At 54.7% G+C, this 19,315-nt stretch overlaps 11 protein-coding genes across 11 annotated transcripts; 6 read left to right on the top strand and 5 right to left on the bottom strand.

Moving 5' to 3' along the window:
* Nucleotides 1-922: 922 nt before the first annotated feature.
* Nucleotides 923-2,985, top strand: F5Z01DRAFT_660862 (general substrate transporter). Its single transcript, XM_046263855.1, has 6 exons — nt 923-1,170; nt 1,229-1,609; nt 1,663-1,806; nt 1,859-2,285; nt 2,338-2,431; nt 2,492-2,985. The coding sequence occupies exons 1-6, from the start codon at nt 1,106-1,108 to the stop codon at nt 2,845-2,847; spliced, it is 1,467 nt and encodes a 488-aa protein (XP_046116439.1). The 5' UTR covers nt 923-1,105; the 3' UTR covers nt 2,848-2,985.
* Nucleotides 2,986-3,141: 156 nt separating this feature from the next.
* On the top strand, nt 3,142-5,741 carry F5Z01DRAFT_751997 (fungal-specific transcription factor domain-containing protein; the record flags this gene model as incomplete). The annotated part of the gene is made up of 4 exons (XM_046267065.1): nt 3,142-3,296; nt 3,363-3,414; nt 3,459-3,744; nt 3,796-5,741. The coding sequence occupies exons 2-4, from the start codon at nt 3,370-3,372 to the stop codon at nt 5,739-5,741; spliced, it is 2,277 nt and encodes a 758-aa protein (XP_046116438.1). The 5' UTR covers nt 3,142-3,296; nt 3,363-3,369.
* F5Z01DRAFT_232295 (uncharacterized protein) lies at nt 5,732-7,222 on the bottom strand. Its single transcript, XM_046258316.1, has one exon. It carries the CDS (start codon nt 7,122-7,124, stop codon nt 5,808-5,810), a length of 1,317 nt encoding a protein of 438 aa, XP_046116437.1. The 5' UTR covers nt 7,125-7,222; the 3' UTR covers nt 5,732-5,807.
* A 285-nt stretch (nt 7,223-7,507) lies between these two features.
* F5Z01DRAFT_232305 (uncharacterized protein) lies at nt 7,508-8,855 on the bottom strand. The gene is made up of 2 exons (XM_046258317.1): nt 8,291-8,855; nt 7,508-8,234 (listed from the first exon to the last, which is right to left on the bottom strand). Exons 1-2 carry the CDS (start codon nt 8,366-8,368, stop codon nt 7,524-7,526), a joined length of 789 nt encoding a protein of 262 aa, XP_046116436.1. The 5' UTR covers nt 8,369-8,855; the 3' UTR covers nt 7,508-7,523.
* Nucleotides 8,856-9,507: 652 nt separating this feature from the next.
* Nucleotides 9,508-10,476, top strand: F5Z01DRAFT_638381 (concanavalin A-like lectin/glucanase domain-containing protein; the record flags this gene model as incomplete). The annotated part of the gene is made up of 1 exon (XM_046262361.1): nt 9,508-10,476. The coding sequence occupies one exon, from the start codon at nt 9,508-9,510 to the stop codon at nt 10,474-10,476; it is 969 nt and encodes a 322-aa protein (XP_046116435.1).
* Nucleotides 10,477-10,650: 174 nt separating this feature from the next.
* Nucleotides 10,651-12,454, bottom strand: F5Z01DRAFT_751994 (protein kinase; the record flags this gene model as incomplete). The annotated part of the gene is made up of 5 exons (XM_046267064.1): nt 11,882-12,454; nt 11,501-11,829; nt 11,123-11,418; nt 10,895-11,060; nt 10,651-10,868 (listed from the first exon to the last, which is right to left on the bottom strand). Exons 1-5 carry the CDS (start codon nt 12,244-12,246, stop codon nt 10,651-10,653), a joined length of 1,374 nt encoding a protein of 457 aa, XP_046116434.1. The 5' UTR covers nt 12,247-12,454.
* Nucleotides 12,455-12,472: 18 nt separating this feature from the next.
* On the top strand, nt 12,473-13,431 carry F5Z01DRAFT_660851 (uncharacterized protein). The gene is made up of 3 exons (XM_046263854.1): nt 12,473-12,987; nt 13,047-13,075; nt 13,137-13,431. Exons 1-3 carry the CDS (start codon nt 12,838-12,840, stop codon nt 13,288-13,290), a joined length of 333 nt encoding a protein of 110 aa, XP_046116433.1. The 5' UTR covers nt 12,473-12,837; the 3' UTR covers nt 13,291-13,431.
* A 40-nt stretch (nt 13,432-13,471) lies between these two features.
* F5Z01DRAFT_232054 (NUDIX hydrolase domain-like protein) lies at nt 13,472-14,490 on the top strand. Its single transcript, XM_046258313.1, has 3 exons — nt 13,472-13,694; nt 13,739-13,773; nt 13,823-14,490. Exons 1-3 carry the CDS (start codon nt 13,653-13,655, stop codon nt 14,364-14,366), a joined length of 621 nt encoding a protein of 206 aa, XP_046116432.1. The 5' UTR covers nt 13,472-13,652; the 3' UTR covers nt 14,367-14,490.
* Nucleotides 14,376-15,234, bottom strand: F5Z01DRAFT_682653 (uncharacterized protein; the record flags this gene model as incomplete). Its single annotated transcript, XM_046265780.1, has 2 exons — nt 14,376-15,092; nt 15,139-15,234. 2 exons carry the CDS (start codon nt 15,232-15,234, stop codon nt 14,376-14,378), a joined length of 813 nt encoding a protein of 270 aa, XP_046116431.1.
* A 257-nt stretch (nt 15,235-15,491) lies between these two features.
* Nucleotides 15,492-17,053, bottom strand: F5Z01DRAFT_232268 (uncharacterized protein). Its single transcript, XM_046258315.1, has 2 exons — nt 16,413-17,053; nt 15,492-16,366 (listed from the first exon to the last, which is right to left on the bottom strand). Exons 1-2 carry the CDS (start codon nt 16,719-16,721, stop codon nt 15,644-15,646), a joined length of 1,032 nt encoding a protein of 343 aa, XP_046116430.1. The 5' UTR covers nt 16,722-17,053; the 3' UTR covers nt 15,492-15,643.
* Nucleotides 17,054-17,787: 734 nt separating this feature from the next.
* Nucleotides 17,788-18,927, top strand: F5Z01DRAFT_682652 (Isy1-like splicing factor; the record flags this gene model as incomplete). Its single annotated transcript, XM_046265779.1, has 2 exons — nt 17,788-17,790; nt 18,199-18,927. 2 exons carry the CDS (start codon nt 17,788-17,790, stop codon nt 18,925-18,927), a joined length of 732 nt encoding a protein of 243 aa, XP_046116429.1.
* Between the last annotated feature and the right edge of the window lie 388 nt (nt 18,928-19,315).

Below are 19,315 nucleotides of genomic sequence, written 5' to 3'. Positions count from 1 at the left end.
TTGGGCGGTCAAGGGACCCTTGGGACGAGGCAAGCCCAACAAATTTGTCACACGTCCACTGCGCGTAAGAAGCGTAATCTGATTCACTATGCCGTCTTGTGTGTAGCCGAGACGACATGGTGTAAGCTGCAGTTGTCTTTCCTTGTCGGACAGGCCGTGAGCACCCGCCATTGGGTCGAGATCTGGTGGAAATTGAAGGACCACATGCTGTGTAGGTCGAAGACTCTGGTCGTGATCGGCGCCCCAGACAACATCAAAGGTGTGAACAACAATGCTTTGTGTGATCCGATGAGAGGATAGATGTGTCAGTTCGGCCAAGGATTGGTTCTTTGCGCTTGACACGCTGCCATTTTCCTCCGACATGGTACATGTATGAAAGGAGGTGTCAGGGACTCGGGGACCGCTCGGTTGGCGAAGTAGTGACGGCTGAAATGTATGAAGACACTGATGAGAGAGAAGAACCAGAAGATGACTACTGTCTAAATAAAGAACATGCCGATGCTAAGGGAAGAAGGGAGAATGCGATAGCGCCAAGATGATTTGTTTGGTCCTGGGGCCTGGGGCCTGCGGGCTGCTAAGGCACAGGTTACAACAATCTGTCTCTCAGATTTGCCTCGTCGATTTCTGTATTAGCGCTAGGAGACATGAGAGGCTGAGAGCCGTCCGTCTAGACTTCAAGCCAGCATGGCATAGCCCAGCACCGACTCTACTCTCATCGAGGGACTTCAATGGCCTTCAAGGAGGCAAAGAACGGCACCGCCGGTTCCGGGATCGGGACAATCCGACAAAGAGCCCCTGGCTACGGCGGTTCCGTGCCTGTTCGTGGGGTAGCGTGGAAACAAGGCTGATTAAAGTGGACAAGCGACGTTAGGCTGGATCTACCCTTGTCCTTCCCAGCGGAATCCATCCGTCAACTGACCATATTCCCTCCCTCGTCGTCGTGGCCGGAGCCACCAGACACATGACTATTAATTGGCAATGGCGCGTCCCCCAGATTCCATGGAAATCCCCAGAGAGACTGCCATCGCATAGATTACACAGCAGCCGCCATCTCCACCACATACGTTAAGGGCTCCCATCATGACTGCGGTCAATCACAAGCCAAATGGCTGGCTCTTGTTCAGCTGCACCATCATGTCGATGGGTGCCATCTTCTGCCATCTTCTGGGGGTGAGTCAATGGCATCAGAATCTTCACAACGTGGAGCGGACAATTGACAACCTCACAGCTACGACATTGGCATTCTGAGCACCATCTACGTTTCGCCTGGCTTCAAGGCCGCCCTCGGCTTCCCTTCTTCGGGCGACATTGGACTCATCACCGCCATCTTCTATGCTGGGCAGTTCATCGGCTTCGCGTTCCTGGCTGGCCCCGTCAACAACCGACTGGGTCGTCGCTGGGCGGGCTTCTGTGGCGTGGTGGTTCTCTGCATCGGAGCGGCCCTGCAGACTGGTGCTATCCACCTTGCCATGATGGTCATTGGCAGAATCATTGCTGGATTGGGCACGGGTGTTGTGTCGACTTCGGTTCCCTTGTATCTGAGCGAGATTGCGCCCGCTCAGCACCGCGGTTTCTATGTTGCTGCGAATCAGGTCGGCATTGTGTTCGGGTGAGTGTTGAGCGACATCACATATGGCACGAAACTGGCTGACAGACGTTTAGTATCTCAATGGCCTTTTGGGTCGGCTACGGCTACTCCTTCTGGAACTACGGCAACGGTATCGATCTCGAGTGGCGTCTTTCCAATGCCATGCAATTTGTTCCTGCTTTGATGTTCCTGTCTGGCGTCCCGTTTATCCCAGAGAGGTATGGTTTCAATAACTTGAAAATTACATCGAGATGATGCTGACATCCACAGCCCCCGCTGGCTGATTGAGCACGATCACGCAGACGAGGCAGCCAAGGCCCTGTCAAAGCTGCGTGGCGCGACTCTGGAGGAGGTCCAGCCCGAGCTCGATGAAATCCACGCCAACATTCTGTGGCACAAGGAGAACTCCATCACCTCTGCCAAGGTCTTCCTCAAGGAAAAGGCCCTTTGGTCGCGACTCTGGCGTGCCTGGGCCCTGTCCTTCCTGCAGCAGATGAGTGGCGCGGCGGGCATCCGATACTACTTGCCCACCAACTTCATCGCTGCTGGCACGTCCAAGGACCTTAGCTTGCTTGCTTCTGGCATCGATGGAACAGTCCAGGTCGCCTGCACGGTCGCAGCCATGTTCTTCATCGACAAGCTTGGTCGAAGGCATTCGCTGGGTATTGGCGCCATCATCATGGCGTTCTGCTTGATGGTAGGTCACCCCCTTTCACACGAGGCATTGCAATGGTCACTGACATGTGTAGATCAACGGTGCACTACAGCTAGCCTATCCCGATCAGTCCAACTCGTCGGCGAATTACTGCAACATCTTCTTCATCTTTCTTTTCACGGTCGGATGTAAGTCACAGCGTCAACACATCCACACCCCTTTACTATACTGACAGCTTGCGCTCACAGACAGCATGGGCTTCGGGCCTTGCGCCTGGATCTACGCATCCGAGATCTTCCCAGCCAACTGCCGGTCGAAAGGTCTTGGCCTCTCTGTCTCTGGCGCCTCGCTGGGCTCCATCATCGTAGGCCAGGTCTGGCCCATTGCCGTGGCGAACATTGGCCCGCGCGTCTACTTCGTCTTCATGTCGTTCAACGTCTTTTCTGCCGTTCTGGTGTACTTGTTCTACCCCGAAACGAAGAAGAAGACGCTGGAGGAGCTCGATGCCCACTTTGGCAAGCTGAATATCCATAACGGGGCTGAAGCATCGCCTGCAAAGGTCTTTGAGCATGACCATGTTGAGATCTCTGGAAAGACTGCCTGAACTGGTATTGGCAACAATTGTTGTGGCAATGGTCCATAACCTGCAGTGGCTTAAATGTAACATTAGATCTCGATAACAAGCAGTATGACAATGGATGCTTCCAGCCGTATCTAGTGTCTCCACAGCTTTTTAAATACACTCTTTCTTCAAAAGACAGTGCTTTCTTGAATCACAGATGGACCTTGAACAGAGATATTTCAAGACAGTCCCAATTGTACCGGGTAGCCTCGATCCTCCTTGTCCTTTACCCCACAGATTCCCCGCACATGCAGACACGGGGCACCGATACCTGCTCCCACGTGGCGGGCCAATTCCGCCCCTTTCGCGCCGCCCCTGTAATTCCATACTCTCCATAGTCCTTTCTCATTCCTTCTCACCATCATCTCTCACACATCTGCCCAAAAGACACTCCCGAGTCAACATGGGGTACAATGGAGCCCCCACACTTTGTATGTCCACGGCAGACCTGACGTGCATCCATGGTGATCAGACTGTGCTGACAACATATTCACCAGACCGTCAATGCCTGCAATCGATGTAGGAAACGCAAGGCGCGATGTGATGCCTGTACGTATGACGAGCGCCTTCGGAGCCCCGGCTGAACCTTTCAGGGATACCCTCCTGTCAGCCATGTCAGAACTCCAACTCGATTTGTGAGTACACGGATCCGAAATCGAAAAATGTGTACCCTGGCAGTCACATTATCGATCTCGAAGACCAGCCAGCTCTTTAACCTGGAACGAGAGCTGCGTCAAATTGCCGGTCACCAAGAAAAGGACGATGCATCGCAAGAAGTGTCTAGTGCCACAGCAGAGGAGGCAAGCGAGGATCGAGGCCATCCCAACTTGATTCGACTTCGGTCCGGAGGCGATGCTCACTTTCTGGGGGTTTCGAGTGGTATGTACAGATTGAAAACCGCAGAAAAGCCCCAGCTCAACATTAACACAGGCATGAACTTGGCGAGATCAGCCCTCGAATCGGCACAGCAGAACAACACCAGCTTTGACTCGGCGCAAGGTGACGATAGGCCTGATGCCGAGTCAACGGTCGATGAGACCAATGCATCGGCTATGCATACCTCATTGCCTCCCAAAGAAACGGCCACAAGTCTCATCAACTTCTTCTTCAGTCGATATCAAGTACAATACCCGATTCTCGACGAAACAGAGTTCGCCAATACTGTGTCTGAGTATTACGACCGCACAGCTGGCGCCGGCCACAGCCGCCCACAAGATCTCTGGACAAAATTCATGCTCAATATGGTCTTCTCAATATCGTTGAACGGGTTGTCACAAGAAAACGAACAGTGCCTTGAGCTGTCCAAGGCGTTCAGTGTAACAGCCATTTCAGACCTGAGCTTTCTCATGCAGATGAAGAACGCTCTGACAATGCAGTGCCTCCTTCTTCTGCTTCTGGCATCCATCCTGAACATCCCCTCGACACCCATTTGGTATCTGTCGGGACTCTGCATGCGGATGTGTGTCGACCTGGGCTATCACACTGAAAGGACCATTGCCATCTCCGGGTCGGGATCGGCAACGGACGACGAGATTGACACCAAGAGAAGGCTTTTCTGGGTCAGTTTCGGATTCGACAGGACGCTGAGTATCTTGCTCGGAAGACCTTTCACCTTTGACGACGAGCGAATCGATGTCAAGCTTCCTCGAGGGGACCTCTCGTCGCGGCGACACAACCAGATCTTGCACTGGCTGCATCTTCAACGCCTCCAAAGCGAGATTGTGCGGTACTCGCACCAAAGCCAAGCACGGGGCGCCCAAGGCAGGGAGGGCGCTGAACTCACAGAGTGGACCAAGTCCCTGGACAGACGACTAAGTGAATGGAATGCCACCGCCCAGGGCCTTGCCGACACAGATGGTCACGACATGGACTGGTGGGGATACTGGTACCACAACGCGCTTCTCACCCTTCATCGGCCCTCGCCTGCCAGACCGACACTCTGCAACGCAGACCTAGCGTTCTGTTTCTCTGCCGCCAGAAACTTGATTCAGCTGTCGTTTATCCGGATACACAAGGATATCATGGATTTCACCTGGGTAGACCTGCACTACCAGTTCATGAGTGGCATCACGCTAGTGTTCCTCATATGGAACAGTGTCGAGGGTCGGCGAGAGGCGAAGAAGGACTGGATCTCTGTCAAGAGCAGCCTGTTTCAGTGGAAGTTTGTCCTTCAACGTCTCGCTCATCGCTGGAGTGGCATTGCCCGAGCGAGGGTGGCATTGGCGAAACTGGCGGACGCAACCACAAACCTGATTGAAGGGGAACTGGCGTCTTCCAGTGGCCATGCTGTCCACGCACATCGAGAAGCGAACGTGCCCGACGTGGAACGTCGAAGATCAATTCTCCAGCAATTTCGGCCATCGGAAGCTGGATCTCTCACGCGGAACAACCCTGCGAGGTCTTTTATCGGCGCAACAGACCAGACCAACACTCCGTGGCCAGCATCGAGAGTGCCTGAGAACGCAGTGCACCAGGATTGGACACGGTCCTGCGCAACAGCCACTCATGAGCAGCGCGACAACCTCCCAACAGGCATATGCAATGCGCAGGATCAGTCCCTGACGCCTCTGGCAGGTGGCTTGACAGGCCAGGATATGTCGGTACCGCTTACACCAAGTGGACGTGGGGAGATGACACCACTCGGCGAAACCACTGGTATGGCCTCCATTCTTGCGGACGGTCTTTTGCCACTGTCGGGGACTATGAACGACTCTCAGGCGCCCGCAGACTTTGCATTCTGGGAGTACTTCTCGGCACCGATGCTCGGCATGGACGACATTGGCTTGCCAGTGTTGAACAGCCATGCGAATTTCGACGGGCCGTTCACAAGCAGCATTCTGAACTTTCACGACGAACTTGATAATGGAGGTGACTAGATTTCTAGGCTTATCCGAGAATTAATCAATCTTCCCAACACCTCGCCTCCCCTCTGCTAACATTGCTCACGCTCTCCCACCGACGGCCAACCGGTACACACTCCCCGTCGACGAGTTGACATTCGTCGGTGAACCAAGGTACAGGACATCCACCCCATCGGCTTGCATGACAGCATGCAGGCGCTCAACCCGCTTGCCCTGGGCCGGCGCGAGGGCTGTGTTCGTCCAGCCCGTGTTGCTCGTCTTCTCCAGCACATAGGCGCTGTCTCCCTGGCGACAGTAGTAGATTCGGACCGTCGTGCGGTCGTGCGTGATACCAAGTGCCGCGGTCGTCTCCACGCCGGCGTAGATAATCTCGCGGGTCCATGGATTGGTTGCGCCAAAGGTGGCTGTGGCTCGTCGGACTTGCCACGCGCCATCTGTCGTGTTCTTGAATCGGTAGCCACTGGAGACATGGACGGTGCCGACCGAGTCTTCATAAAGTGCGAGCTTGGCGCTCTGAAACGCCGGTCCTGGCGAGGCGTTGATGTCCCCTCCGTACCTTTCACCCGATGTGAGAGGCTGGAAGACGAGATCAGGAGTTGATTGCGTGACGGGGAGGGACACGGTGGCGCCTGTGATTGTTCGGTAGGTGTTGGTAGACGGTCTGTAGCGAAGGTAGCTGCCCTCGTGACGGACGGCGGACGCTGGATACTTGCTCCACTCCCATTGCAGGTGGACATCACCGTCGGAGGAGAACTGTATGTCGTCCGGGTAGACAGAGTAGCCGGTGTTGTAGGCCCAAATGCTGACGCGCGTCCACTGCTTGGAGGACGTGGAATACCTATAGAAGTATCCGCCCTTGGCAGAACTATCACCAGAGGCCTGTCCTCGGATGATCAACCACAGGTTACCATTGTTGCCGCGCTTCACCATCGGGTAGGTGAATATGGTCGTCTGGTCTGGCATCTCTGAGCTTCGGTCGACCAGTGTGCTGCTGTAGGCGGCCGAGGAACGGAAGTACTTCCACTGCTCGTTGTGCATGCTGGTGAACACATGGACGAAGCCGTCTCCGTCCACGGCGATGCTGGGCGTGTTGTGTCCGGCGTCGTCTGCAAACACTGCACATTCGCCCGACGACGTCTTGACGCAGTCACGGTAAATCGCCCCATCAGATATGGAGCGGCGCGCCACCATGACATTGTTGTTGCTCGTAGATCCGCCGGGCGGGTTGCGAAGATAGGCGAACCAGTCGTAGCCGCCGTACTGGTCCAGCGGCGCCCACCAGGCAGCTTGGTTGGTGCTGTCGGCGGCGCTGGTGATTGTGACAAGCTCCCCCGGCTCGATGGCCGCTTGGGCCAGGAAGGGGGCTGCCAGCAAGGCAAGGAGTTTCTTTGTATACATTGTGCACAGTTGTTGTCTTGCGGGAGATGATCTTGCTAGAGGAGGTAGGGGAAAGCTCCATTCTTAAACACGGACGGATTCTTCTTCATGAGGTCTTTGCAGACTCCGCGTTTCCCAGCAGTGCTGTGGTCCGTTCAAACATGGGGTATTATCGTGACAAGGGTCTTCCCCGCAACCAACCCCATGGGCAAGCTGCATGCAGACGGACTGTTCCGCTCCCGACGGGACCGCCGATGCAGAGGCACCCCCGATGCGGAGCGTCCGTAGCCAGGAAAGGGCGTCGTGTCCATGTCAGGGCAAATCGGAGCCGTCATGCGTGGGGAACAATGACTCCACGTGGCTCAAAATCCAGGGGTACGTATTTTGAAAACCTCAAACGGGGTATCTCAGTGCTGTTCGTCAACGATGTCTCCGCAATGTCCCTTGAAAGACATCCTCTCCTGTCAACTCCTCCCCGAGGTCCACTTCCAACCTCGTGCCAATATTGACGCGCTTCCTCGGTGGATTCTCTCCATCAGCGCTGTCCTCCTCAGCTGGCGGTGGCGGCCTCTTCCGGAGAAGACCTCGCGGGTTCCGACTCTCCATACCCAATGTCCGCCTGACCTTGGCCCAAAGCCCCAGCTTTGGTTTCTGCGTGATTTCTTTGTTCGAGCCAGGAGACATCCTTGGCAAGTTGGTTCCCCTTTTCGCATGGAGCCGTCGGACAAAGTCAACGATCAGTGCCTGGATAGCGTGGCGATCATGGGTGGCAACCTCTACAAACTCCGCGCTCACTTCTCGAGCGAGCTGCCTGCCAAGCTCTGGCGTCACCTGTCGGCTGCCATGGAAGTCTTGTATCCCTACGACCAGGAGGCCATGCCCGTCCAGCATCCCCGCCTTCTTCATCCCACGAGCTCTGGGCAATAGTGATCGAAACGAGGCATCTGAGCTCGTGCTGTACGACATGACAACACACTGACATGTTGACAGCTGGAACGCGAGCGTTTCGCGACTGACATTGTCCCAATCCAATTTGCTGAGCCGCACGCTGGCCTTCGTGCTGCCAAGATCTACCGTCCTCATCGGTGCTTCATCATGGGGACCCCATGATCCAAGCGATGGTGTGCAGAACTAGCCAATGCGTCAACTGGGGCCAATTCCCTCCATACAGTGGGCAACTTACATACCTGCTTGATCAGTTCATGTGTCCCTACACCGCGATCGCCGACTAGTAGCACGTGGTAGCTCACGCGTGGGACATCCATGTCACATCAACACTTGGTGTAGACCGAGGAAGCGCAGGCGATCAACAACGGTTGCAATGTTGGATGACGAAGCTGAGTTTCTTGAGGTGAAAAAATTCTCATGGCCCGGGTGCTGTCGCCCCTTGATGAATGCGCTGGCGTTCGTGTCACGTGCGGGGCACCAATGTTTCCTTTTCATTCCCCCCCCTTGTTGTGTTGTCAATATCATGCAAGGGTCGAGTCTTAATACGCGCCCAAAGGCATTCCTCTCTGTTTCCCGTGCATATCTCAATCCAACAAACGAATTGCAGTCGCTGAAGTAGTCGCGTGGCGCGTGTGAACCAAGCAAAGCGTCCCTAGGCATTCAATGTATTGTCCAATCTGGTAAGGCGGCAGGGGTCAGTCCCACCTAGAATTAAAGCTGTTAGCCACTACTTGAGTCTGTTCATGATAAATGAAGGCTAAGTAGCCATTGGTATGGACTAAAATCCTTGGTCGAATATTAGACTGTTTTATTGATTCCTTCTTATTGCTCAAAGAAGCGTTGTGGTGACGTGCAATTGCCAAAATCTATAAATAACAACCAGGCTGCAGCGTGCCAATGTCCAGGGTGCTGCATGCATAGGCCACATTTGGGAGGTACTTCTCGTGGAAAATATCATTGAAAAGCTCAAAATACAGCAGCAGATCACCTTGAATGGAGACTATAGATCGACTATCAAGTACATGTATATCGACTTGAAGCCATGTGGATAGGTATTGCACGGGTCGCCAAACCGCGTGATCACGGTCAACCACAGGACTCTCGCCACTCACAATGGACTTCTCCATTTTGTTTAGAAACGAGCAGGATCACATCACTTACAAGCCATGGAGTCTGGAGGCCAGGGCTTGCGCTAGTAATGTGGAGTCGCATTGAGTCGTAGGATCAACCTTGTATCAGGAGGATCGAGGACGCCTCCAGTCCACCGTTCCACGCAGTCAACAACGGCACTATGTATGGTCAATTTGGCACAAAACAAGGCGCGGCGACGACTTGGCGCATGAGGGCCCAGGGAAAGCGACTGCAAGTCGGTCCTCTGTGTCCGCTCACAGCTATGTACAAAAGAGAGCCGTCGTCCGCCACTGGCAGTCAGAGAAGCTGGAGCAGCATCATCAGCATGTCTTGCCCCAATCTCATCCTTGGCTCCCTCCTCGCCATGGCAGCTCCGGCTGTGGCACAGAACTGCGACTGCTACCTCATCGACGGGCAGTACCCAACCTACTTCCGCAACTACGGCTTCTGGGACTTTCGTTCCATGAGCCAGTACGCTTCCTCCAGCCCACCCCCCATCCCAGACACGCTCGAAGGCCAGGGCCAGGCTCCCTTTACGAACGAGTATCTGGACTACGCCAGCAACCAGTTCACCAAGTTCTGGAGCCCCATGAACTGGACCGCCGGCTCAGACGAGTTCCCCATGCCCAACTCGTACAACAATCTGTACTTTGAGAATGACGAAGCGGGCGAGACCGACACGTTCCTGACGATGCGCACCGCACGCAAGCCAGGCTTCCAGACCGTGGCCGAGTTCGAGTCCAACGACTATTACGACCACGCATCCATGCGCATGCGCGCACGCACCCGCGGCTCGCCTGGGGCCTGCACCGCCATGTTCACCTACCGCGAGTACGACTACGACGTCCGCGAAGATGCCCAGGAGACCGACATTGAGATCTTGACCAACGACCCCACCAACAAGATCCGCTACACGAACCAGCCTTCGTGGCTGTACAATGACGACGGCGAGATTGAGAGCGTTCCTGGCGCGTCCAATGAGGTGATCATCGATGAACCCTGGGATGAGTGGGCTGATCACCGTCTCGACTGGACACCGGGACGTACCACCTGGTACCTCAACGGCGACGAGACATTCTCCATGACCTTCCAGGTGCCCACAGACCCCAGCCGCATCGTCTTCAACGCCTGGAGCAACGGCGACCCAGAATGGTCTGGCCTGATGCCTGTTGGTGGTGCTGCTTACCAACACATCCAGTGGATCGAGCTTGCGTACAACGTGGTCGATGCTGGGTCTTGCTCAAACGTTTGCAACGTCGATGGTGGTGTGCCTGGAAGCCCCCAGAAAATATAGATAGCTGCTGGAAGGCAATAAACGGTGCGCTGTCTGAATATCATTCCTTTTTTCGCATTCCTCATGTGGCTGAACCGCGGTGTGGCTGGTATAAGCCTCTACCATATATACATCTTTGCCAGGTCGCAGACTGCTTAGGATAATGATAGGGATGGAGCAGCTCGGCAACCTGATCTAGTTATTTAGCCACGGGTCTTGCAGAAGTTCCTTCGCTGTAGGGCGTGCAGCGGGATCCCAGGTAAGGGCTCTTCGCATGAATCGGAGGAACTTCGTATTATCCTCAAGCTTGGTTTCGGCTGCCGCGAGAGTCTTCTCCCTGGGTATAGGCACAAACTCACTCCAGTTTCCTGAGCAGGTTGAATGGTTAGAAGGTCCGTCGGGAGTGTTCAAAACTAATGTAAGCTTCCGTGATGCGTACCTTGTTCGTCCCAGTACTCGAGCGCTCTGCTGCGATGCCGATCGAGAAGCCCTGGAGGCGGTGGACCCAGTGCTGCAATGAGTTCAGCGAAGTGAACTCCGTCGGAGAAGCTGCCGTCTTCTTTGCGGGCGCTGAATAGCGTTCTTCCTTGGAGAAGATCCCATGCCTAGATGAGAAGAATAGTCAGGGGTTGTGATAGTAGGCTACAGCTTTGATCTGGGCACATACGGTAAGTCCGACGCTCCAGATGTCGACCGGGTAACTCCATTGAATACGCAAGAGTGTCTCCGGGGCTCGATACATAATTGGCATGATGTCGCCGGCATGGGGACCGGGGCCGAGCCTAGCTTCCCCAAAATCAGAAAGCAGTAATGGCCCAGCCTTGGGCTTCATCAGGCGGGAAAGGTAGATCGTCCGCCCATCGCATTGCTTGCGAGGAACGGGACTTGCGAATTCATTATCTTCCAACTTTTGAAACATCGAGTCATCGTATGTACCGAGCAGCAGATTGCCCGGATGAACGTCTAATCTCGTCTCAGCTGCGATGCTCGTCATGTTCCCACGTTTATATGCATGGAGCGAAGGATAAGGGCGGCAGACACCTACCGGTGTGTACTGATTGTACCTCAGTATGGAGGAAGTCAAGCGCTTCGAGAAGCTCCTTCACAGCTCCCTTCACAAAACCTTCGTCGAACCCGCGGCCTTTCATGAATACCGCATCCATGTCGCGGATGCTCATTTGAGAAACCTGAAGAGCGAGCGCAACATGCTTGCCATAAGGTCCAGCTATTTCAAACGAATCGAGTAGCTTTCTGACGTTTTTGGCGCCGGGGTGCCGGGTAGGGAGGACCTTCTCCAGGTGCTGGTAGAATGGCAGTTCACGGTGTTGGACCGAGTTGTGGATGTAGATTTTTAGCGCTACATATCGATGATGTCCGTACCGGACAATTAGCGCATTGCCACACCGCGAGCAAATGGATTACTCACTGAAGGTCGCGCGCGAGCCATATGGTGGAGGATGAGCCGTAGCCAAGTTTGGCCACCGTTTGGAAACGATCCTTGAAGACTTCGCCTAGGCGAACAGGATAGAAATGATCCGCGCGGTATTCCGGCATTGCTTCCTCCTCGACAAGCTGATCTTGACCGATGACATCGAATCCTGTCACAGGGAAAGCTCGAGGCGTTGACCTCGGACGCTGAGATGACAGCCCCATTTTGGTGGCAAGAGGACTGAGCCACCCTAATGAAGGCATCGACGCGTGAAATTGAGGTCTGGGGGAGGAGAAAGAACTAGAAAGGACCGGCTGCCAAGGACGCTGAAGTCGTCGACAAGCGACCCGGTATAGAGCCATGGCAACTGCTCGCGAGCTTGGAAGATGGGTTTGGTGATGAAAGGGTCTCGTTGTTAGAGGTCGGTTTGGTCCAAAAATTTCCCGATTTCCCTTACCGTGGAGAAGTGGGGGTGGTGAACCAGTGATTTGTCAAATCGTTAGCGCGCGTGTAGAGACGCGGTTGGGTGTGCTAAGAGCCTAATGTAATAACTCGAGTATACAATATCTGTAGAGCACGATTTATCCAGTCACAGATAGAGTACAGAGTACTTCGCCGTGGCCTAAGCGCTGCGCCCGCTTGAACGCTTTCAAGGCGCCTCCACACCTGCTGTTCCGATACGAGCTTTTAGCGCTGGGCGCGCGCTTCATTGGCTATCTGGCAAGGAAAGCAGTGTCACTTACCGCCGAATCACGCCGTGACTGGAAGCGGCTTCTCCAAGCGTGACCCTCCTGACCAAGTGCACCGGCCCAACGAGCGGCAAGAAACCGAATATAAATCGGCACTGTTGATATCAGTTTCGTCAGGATAAGTGGCAAACTCCTCTCAAACCATCCACATATTGCTCATCTCGCCGATCATTTTCCAATTCACTTCCTGCACTCACATCTGTCATGTCGGCAAGAGGATTCTCCACTACGAGCCGAAGGCTATTGGAACTCGTGGGAAGGGTCTCTCTGCAAGATGTGGTGCAAATAAACGAGAAGAGCGGGTCCCAATGGGCAGAGAATGTACAGAGCGTTGCGAGTACGATAGAGAGTCAGGTACTACACAACGAAACCGTCTACTCTTCCGAAATGCGGTGACTTACCCTTCCTCGCAGCGCACGGACGTAGCATCCTACGAAATCCAGTGAGACCATTTTTCTATGCTTACCTCGCTTGTCCTGTTGTACCTCGCTAATGTTCGAAAGGGGTGCAAAGGCTCACAAGTCGAAGAAAGACCCAAATGAGACCCAGGACGTTATTACGCTGGGCTTTTACAGCGCCGGAGGGACCAGGATCGGCAGTGCACATGCCCGCGAGGATGGAACGTATACTTTCCAGTCCAGTCGCGCAGGTCGTTAGACATCCTACCACCATTGGCGGGGGAAAGCGGGCCATGTTGGTAGAGCGGACTAAGTAGTTCGCAATAGGTAGTTGGTGATAATCTATCGTGAAGCCGCGGGGCGATAATTCAGTATGATAAAACAGATTACAAAAAAAGCGTATGCTTATGTATAGAATTTTTTTTGTACGCTTTATTTAATTAAGTAATCACACCAAAACATACGCCTATGAAATTCTAGGCGGGGCGGGATAGACTTTTAGTATAGTTATCGCTATCGTCCGCCCTACTCGTTGGGCTCCAACTCCACCAAGCCTCCAACCGGATCGGTGCCCCGCCCATTGCTCATCACGTTTCCCAATTCACCCTTGTCATTATCACAATGTCTCTTTCCAACGCCAAAGTGTTGTCGTCAGGGCCTTTGGTATGTGCCTTTTATGACCGAGATGACACCTGCTGACAACACAGCCCGACGAGGAGGCCAAATGGATCAAGTTGACAAAGTAAGCCACTTACCCAAGATCGACTGCCAGCTCCATAGCTCACCGCCAGAATCACATACCAAGATCCCACAGGAACATCGCGCTTGTGGGAGTCGGCGGAGCGTCGCACTCGGTCCGCCACCACTGAAGTTGATGCCGTGGGCATCCTTGCCATCCTCGAGAACCCCACAACAGGCCGACGCGAGCTCTTGCTCCAGAAACAGTTCCGCCCTCCTGTCAACATGATCACGATAGAGGTCCCCGCTGGTCTGGTGGACGCTGGCGAGACGGCCGAGGAAGCTGCAGTCCGTGAGCTGCGGGAGGAGACAGGCTACGTCGGCGTGCCCACCGAGACGAGCCCCATCATGTACAACGATGCTGGCTTCTGCAACACCAATCTGCGCATGGTGCACATGTCCATTGACATGAGCCTGCCAGAGAACAAAGACCCCAAGCCGCAGCTGGAGGAAAGCGAGTTCATTGACGTCTTCACCGCCCCGCTCGACAACCTCTGGGAGGAATGCAAGAAGCTCGAGGCCGAGGGGTGTGCCATTGACGCACGGGTCGCCAGTCTGGCCGAGGGCATTCTCGTTGCGCAGCAGTTGAAGCTGTAGACCGATAGATCAAATCAACTTCTCGCGACGCGCAGCTTCCCACAGCGCCAGGGCCGCCAACGCCTTGGCATCGCGTGCCCCTTCTTTCCAAAGATCTTTCATCGGCACCACCTTGAGCGTGATCTTCTCTCCTTCTGATCGTAAGCCAGTCAGCCGCCCGCTCCGTTCCTTCAGCTGCTCTCTCGGGATGCGCCGCTCGTGACTGTAGATTGTGACGTGCTCATCGCAGCCACCCGCACTGGGAAACATGGCGCGCGGAAGCTTGTCGTCCTCTGCGGGCGCTGCCAGATCGCTGAGGCAGGTTAGTTGGTCCTCCTTAATGACTAGACCAAGTTCTTCTTCAATCTCTTTCGCAGCGGCGCCTTTGAAGCTCCCTGCGTCATCGACCATACCGGCAGGCAGCTCAACGAAAGCCAAGCTGCCGACCGGCACGCGAGGCTGCACAGTCAACACGACGTAGCGCTCATCCGAGTCTGGCGCAATGTCGTCAGGGATGAGCATCACCAGCATCGCGACGCTTGGACCTCGCAACAGAGCGGCCGCTGGCAGGGACTCGCCCGCATCGTTTGACACGTCGGCCGTCAGCTTCACAAAGCCCAACCGGCCACCACCGAAAATGTCGAATGACTGGATCGTGACCGAGCGCAGGTGGTATGGGTTCTTGTGGAACGGATGCGATGCATGTGTCTGACCGGCGACAGAGCACTGAAGATTCTCAACCCATGCCTGAGAAGTTAATGGGCGGTTATCACTGGATATGCATATGACTCACGTTGAACGGCTTGAAGTTGTCCAGTTTTTCCTTAGTCAACCCCTCAGGCACCGTTGTCGGCACGTTGAAGCGCGTTAGAAGCATTCGCTGGGCCATGGTTCTCGCGGTTGTTGCCAAAGGACGGTTTAAAATTGTGTTAAAACGCCAAAGAGGTGCAGCTCTAGCGGTTGGTCTGCGAGCGACCAGTCCGGCCAGATTCATTATGGAAGGTGGAGGGACTAAGGAGATGAACGGTATCACGACGCGACATCGTCTTCTGGAGGCGATGACGTCATCCGTAGTTTGGCCCACGAGAACCTAAAGGGCAACGCATCGGGGCTGGGGCACGATGTTTTACAATCAGGTTTTTGTCACTTGAGCCCGACTCCATGCTAGTTGGAAGGCAGAGCAAAAGAAACTTGTAATCATAACCAGTGTTTATCCTTTGAGGGAGGATCAGACCATTGGACGTGGTCATGTAACATATGCTCTACCCTAGAGACCTCGGCAACGGCTCATCAGTAGCTTAGACGGCCCAGTACACGTCGACTTTGACCTTCTCAAGATTGAGAACCCATCCTCGAAACCTGGCTTTGCCCCATATTGTAATGACATCGCCCAGCTTCAGGTTCCGTACGAATTCGCCCGTCGCACTGCCTCTGCCACGACCCTCCTGGAAAAGCTCTTCGCCATCCTCAGATTCAGGATCTATGCTATCCGTCCAGCGCCAGGTGATAGTCTTGCTGAGCCACTCCCTTGTCGCAAGCCTACTGCGCTGAATCTCCCTCTCCTGGTCCGCGGCGAGTTCGTGCTGGTAGTTGAATTTGCCTTCCTCGCGTGCTGATTTGGCTTCGGGGTAGATACTCCGCAAGGCACAGAGGGGCAACGCATGCGCAGTCGAGCTGGCCGAATTGTACCGTGCATCGGCGACGCAGTTCTCATCGCATTCTTGCTCGCTGTCAAACCGCTCGAGGCCAGCCTCGACCCATGTCCATGATCCGTTGAAGGCGCCTTTCTGATGTTGTCGGCCGCCGACCCAGCCCTGGTCCTTCATCTTGACAGTGAACACGACCTTGCGGACTGGGCGTGCAAGTTTGGGCGTAGGGTGATTCAAAAGGGACTCGAAGAATTGCGGATCATGTTCACGACTCAGGGGTCGAGGAGTGGCCTCGTTCATGTCGTAGGTGAGGGTGTCCGCGAGGCTTTGTCGGTCACCAAGGGATGTGAAGCCAACGGGGAACGAGCGAAGCTGACGGTCAGCAGATACTCATTGTTTTCAAGCACGGAGAGCATACCAAGAAGCGGTTTTCTGATGCGCTGCCCCCTAGAATCCTTAGTGGGTTTTTGTGCTCCTCGATGTAGTCAATGTAGTTGGATGAATGAGCCCAGTACTCCGCATAGTCAAACACGGCATCGACGATGTCTGGAGGGAGCCGCATCGCTTTGACAAGCATCGCGCGCACGACGAAGATGTCTGTAGGTGTAGGTTCGTAAAGGCCATTCTCATCGCGGGTGCCAGGGCGTGGCGAGGGCGCCGCCGTAGCTTCCCCAAACACCAGACTGTTAAGAGGTTGAATCAAGTTGTTGATCAGAAAAGACATCATGCAGTAAGTGGGTGAAAGCAAGGAGGTGAATGTTAGATGTTGAAGTGAATTGTGGGATCTAAGCTAGAAGGGTTCGTGTGATACAGGTGATGATGGGAGGCAGCAGGTTATCGCGAACGAGGTCCCACGTGGCTGGTGACGACACCCTTTGCATGTGAAGCATGAGAGTCGAGACTGAGGAGGAGTGAGGATCGCCGCCGACATGACGTGGGGCTACTTGACCCCATTCTAACCCCGACGGCATCCAGGTACAGAAAGCAATATTAGAGCATGGTGAGATGCCTGATGTTGCTCCCTCTGAGACAATATTTCTTCCAATTCGATTTTGTTTCTGCATCCGTCCAATACCCCCGTGCAACCCAGCAGACGCATCAACCCTCAGATTAGCTCTCTTGTGTTCTCACTGACAACGCGCGGAGGAGCGTATCGCAACCGCTGCTGCCTGCAAATTTGGCTTTTTGGTCAACGGTCATCACCGGGTTCTGACATGCGTCTGCTTTGCCTTCCAAATCCCCCCCCAATTTTGCCTGCCAACGCCCCGACGAGCTCAGCCATTCCGATTGAAAACTATATGACGTTGTTCATTAGCGTCCCTCGGTGAAGTCGGGGTGAGCGACTGGAGAGGTGACATGCTTCTCGAAAGTGAAGGTTGTCGGTCATGATGGCTATAGTGCAGCGAGCTCGAGCCGAGACGCAGCAGGAGGAAAAGAGAAGGGATTTGAGAGGGCAAAGGGACTGACGTTGCTCAGATTTCCGTTCTTTGTGTGAAGACGCTCACTATCCGGACATGCAAGACCCAGCCGCTTGGGCAGGTTTTGCTCGTTGCCGGTTCGCGTATCGTGCACAGTTATCATCATTGCAATGAGGGTTGGCGCAGGTCTGTCGTGAGCGTGGAATGAGGGTATGTCGGTCGTGGTTCGCCTTGGCAACTTCGCCGCGTCCTGACGGTGCTGTAGCAAACGCCGAATCATCTCACTCGAGCTTCTCCAGCCAGCATACGTGACCTTTGGTATGCATGCTTCAGCACCTCGTGGCAGGGACAACTCCCTAATCGAGGGAGTGCGGCATGGTCGCACGCAAGGTAATGCATGAGAGTCACTTGACTCTATGTCGTTCAGAAATTCGACTCGTCCAGATTCTGCATTGAAAGCGAGCGGATGCTCTCTTATGGTCGACAAATCTCCAAGATGTAACTTGGGGAGGTTAGAACGAACTGAGAATTGGCACGCGATTTGGAGACGCGTTGGTGGCCCGTACGCTCAGGGTGCTGTGGCTGATGACGGGGCGTAGTGTGGCTCGTGCACCGTTGTTGAAATTCAATGCCCATCCAGCCTTGCATCCAAAGCTCGACATCCACGTCGAACCCAACCCAACGCCGGAGGATAGCCTACTCGTAACAAGAAAACCGTCTTTCTACAGCAATCATGGTGAGCGATATTTGTTTCCAAGCTCTGTTTATCCGCTAATGAAATGCCAGGCTCGTAACTCAGAGAAAGCGCAGTCGATGCTGTTTCGCTTCCGCGAAGCGCAAGCGGCCGACATGGGCGTGATTGACATTGGCCGCACGCGTCGCCCCAAGATGATCACCGAAGTCGAGTCGATACCAGCTGCCGAGAAATGGAGAGGCCAGGTGGTGAAGGAGATCTCGCGGAAAATGTCACGCATACAGGAGTCGTCCCTCAGCGACTACCAGATCCGCGACATCAACGACGAGCTCAACAAGTTGATGAAGGAGAAGCACATGTGGGAGGTACAAATTCGGAATCTGGGAGGGCCGAACTACATGCGAGGAGGTGGCAAGATCTATGACGAAGAAGGCAGGGAGATTCCAGGAGGAGGAAAGGGATACAAATACTTTGGCCGAGCCCGCGAGCTCCCCGGGGTCAAGGAGCTGTTCGAGGCCGCCATGTCCAAGCATAAGGAGAAGCCGTTGGAGGAGAGCAAAGATCTGCGCAGGCTGGTCGACGCGGCTTACTATGGCTACGCGCCAGATGAGGAGGACGACGACCTGCTCAAATATGAGGCGGAGAAAGAGAGGCAGATGGTCACGCATCTGTTGGAGACAGGCGCGCAAGACGCTCCGGAAGGCTGGACATCGTTACCAGGCGACGCAGGTGACGGGCGAGGCTGGGAGCTACCGACCTTGGAAGAGGTACAGGAGGAGCTCCTCGAGAGGAGACGTCGCAAGCTTCTCGACCAGATTTGATGGGGGCGATTTCGTACCTCCTCCCTATACATGCGCTCGGCCTGTCTTTGGCACCTCGCATGGCGTACTGGACTGGCAATGGCCTTGAGCCGAATGCACAGGACGCCAAGATCATACACTGTAGCCGACCAACCTACGCCATCCTGGTCGATGTGCGCGAGAGCCGATTCCTCGGCTTTGCTGGATATTATCATAGCCACGACGGTACTCTTTCTCGGATGGCGGCGCGACTGCACAGGCATCAAGAGTCGCGCCCGCATCAGGTCCCTGGGCGACACAAATTCGGAACCTGCTGTGCTGCCCTCAAAGTGTTCCTGCGCACGAGACCTGTGTGGAAGCCAAGCCAGGCCAAGCCAGGCCGTATATGCGCCGGGTATGTGCCGCAGCG

Source organism: Emericellopsis atlantica (genome assembly GCF_019669845.1).
Source record: "Emericellopsis atlantica unplaced genomic scaffold F5Z01scaffold_21, whole genome shotgun sequence".
NCBI classification, from domain to species: domain Eukaryota; kingdom Fungi; phylum Ascomycota; class Sordariomycetes; order Hypocreales; family Bionectriaceae; genus Emericellopsis; species Emericellopsis atlantica.
The sequence above is the reverse complement of the archived record's forward strand: the minus strand, read 5'-3'. Positions and strand labels throughout refer to the sequence as shown.

Coding starts and splice junctions, on each gene's coding strand:
- F5Z01DRAFT_660862 (XM_046263855.1), top strand. CDS start 1,106: ATGGCTGGCTCTTGTTCAGCTGCACCATCATGTCGATGGGTGCCATCT. Junction 1,610..1,662: donor CAGGTCGGCATTGTGTTCGG/GTGAGTGTTGAG, acceptor ACAGACGTTTAG/TATCTCAATGGCCTTTTGGG. Junction 2,432..2,491: donor CTTTCTTTTCACGGTCGGAT/GTAAGTCACAGC, acceptor TTGCGCTCACAG/ACAGCATGGGCTTCGGGCCT.
- F5Z01DRAFT_232295 (XM_046258316.1), bottom strand. CDS start 7,124: ATGTATACAAAGAAACTCCTTGCCTTGCTGGCAGCCCCCTTCCTGGCC.
- F5Z01DRAFT_232305 (XM_046258317.1), bottom strand. CDS start 8,368: ATGGATGTCCCACGCGTGAGCTACCACGTGCTACTAGTCGGCGATCGC. Junction 8,235..8,290: donor CACATGAACTGATCAAGCAG/GTATGTAAGTTG, acceptor CGCATTGGCTAG/TTCTGCACACCATCGCTTGG.
- F5Z01DRAFT_660851 (XM_046263854.1), top strand. CDS start 12,838: ATGTCGGCAAGAGGATTCTCCACTACGAGCCGAAGGCTATTGGAACTC. Junction 12,988..13,046: donor CGAGTACGATAGAGAGTCAG/GTACTACACAAC, acceptor CCTTCCTCGCAG/CGCACGGACGTAGCATCCTA. Junction 13,076..13,136: donor GTAGCATCCTACGAAATCCA/GTGAGACCATTT, acceptor AATGTTCGAAAG/GGGTGCAAAGGCTCACAAGT.
- F5Z01DRAFT_232054 (XM_046258313.1), top strand. CDS start 13,653: ATGTCTCTTTCCAACGCCAAAGTGTTGTCGTCAGGGCCTTTG. Junction 13,695..13,738: donor TGTTGTCGTCAGGGCCTTTG/GTATGTGCCTTT, acceptor CTGACAACACAG/CCCGACGAGGAGGCCAAATG. Junction 13,774..13,822: donor AAATGGATCAAGTTGACAAA/GTAAGCCACTTA, acceptor GCTCACCGCCAG/AATCACATACCAAGATCCCA.
- F5Z01DRAFT_232268 (XM_046258315.1), bottom strand. CDS start 16,721: ATGATGTCTTTTCTGATCAACAACTTGATTCAACCTCTTAACAGTCTG. Junction 16,367..16,412: donor CATCAGAAAACCGCTTCTTG/GTATGCTCTCCG, acceptor GCTGACCGTCAG/CTTCGCTCGTTCCCCGTTGG.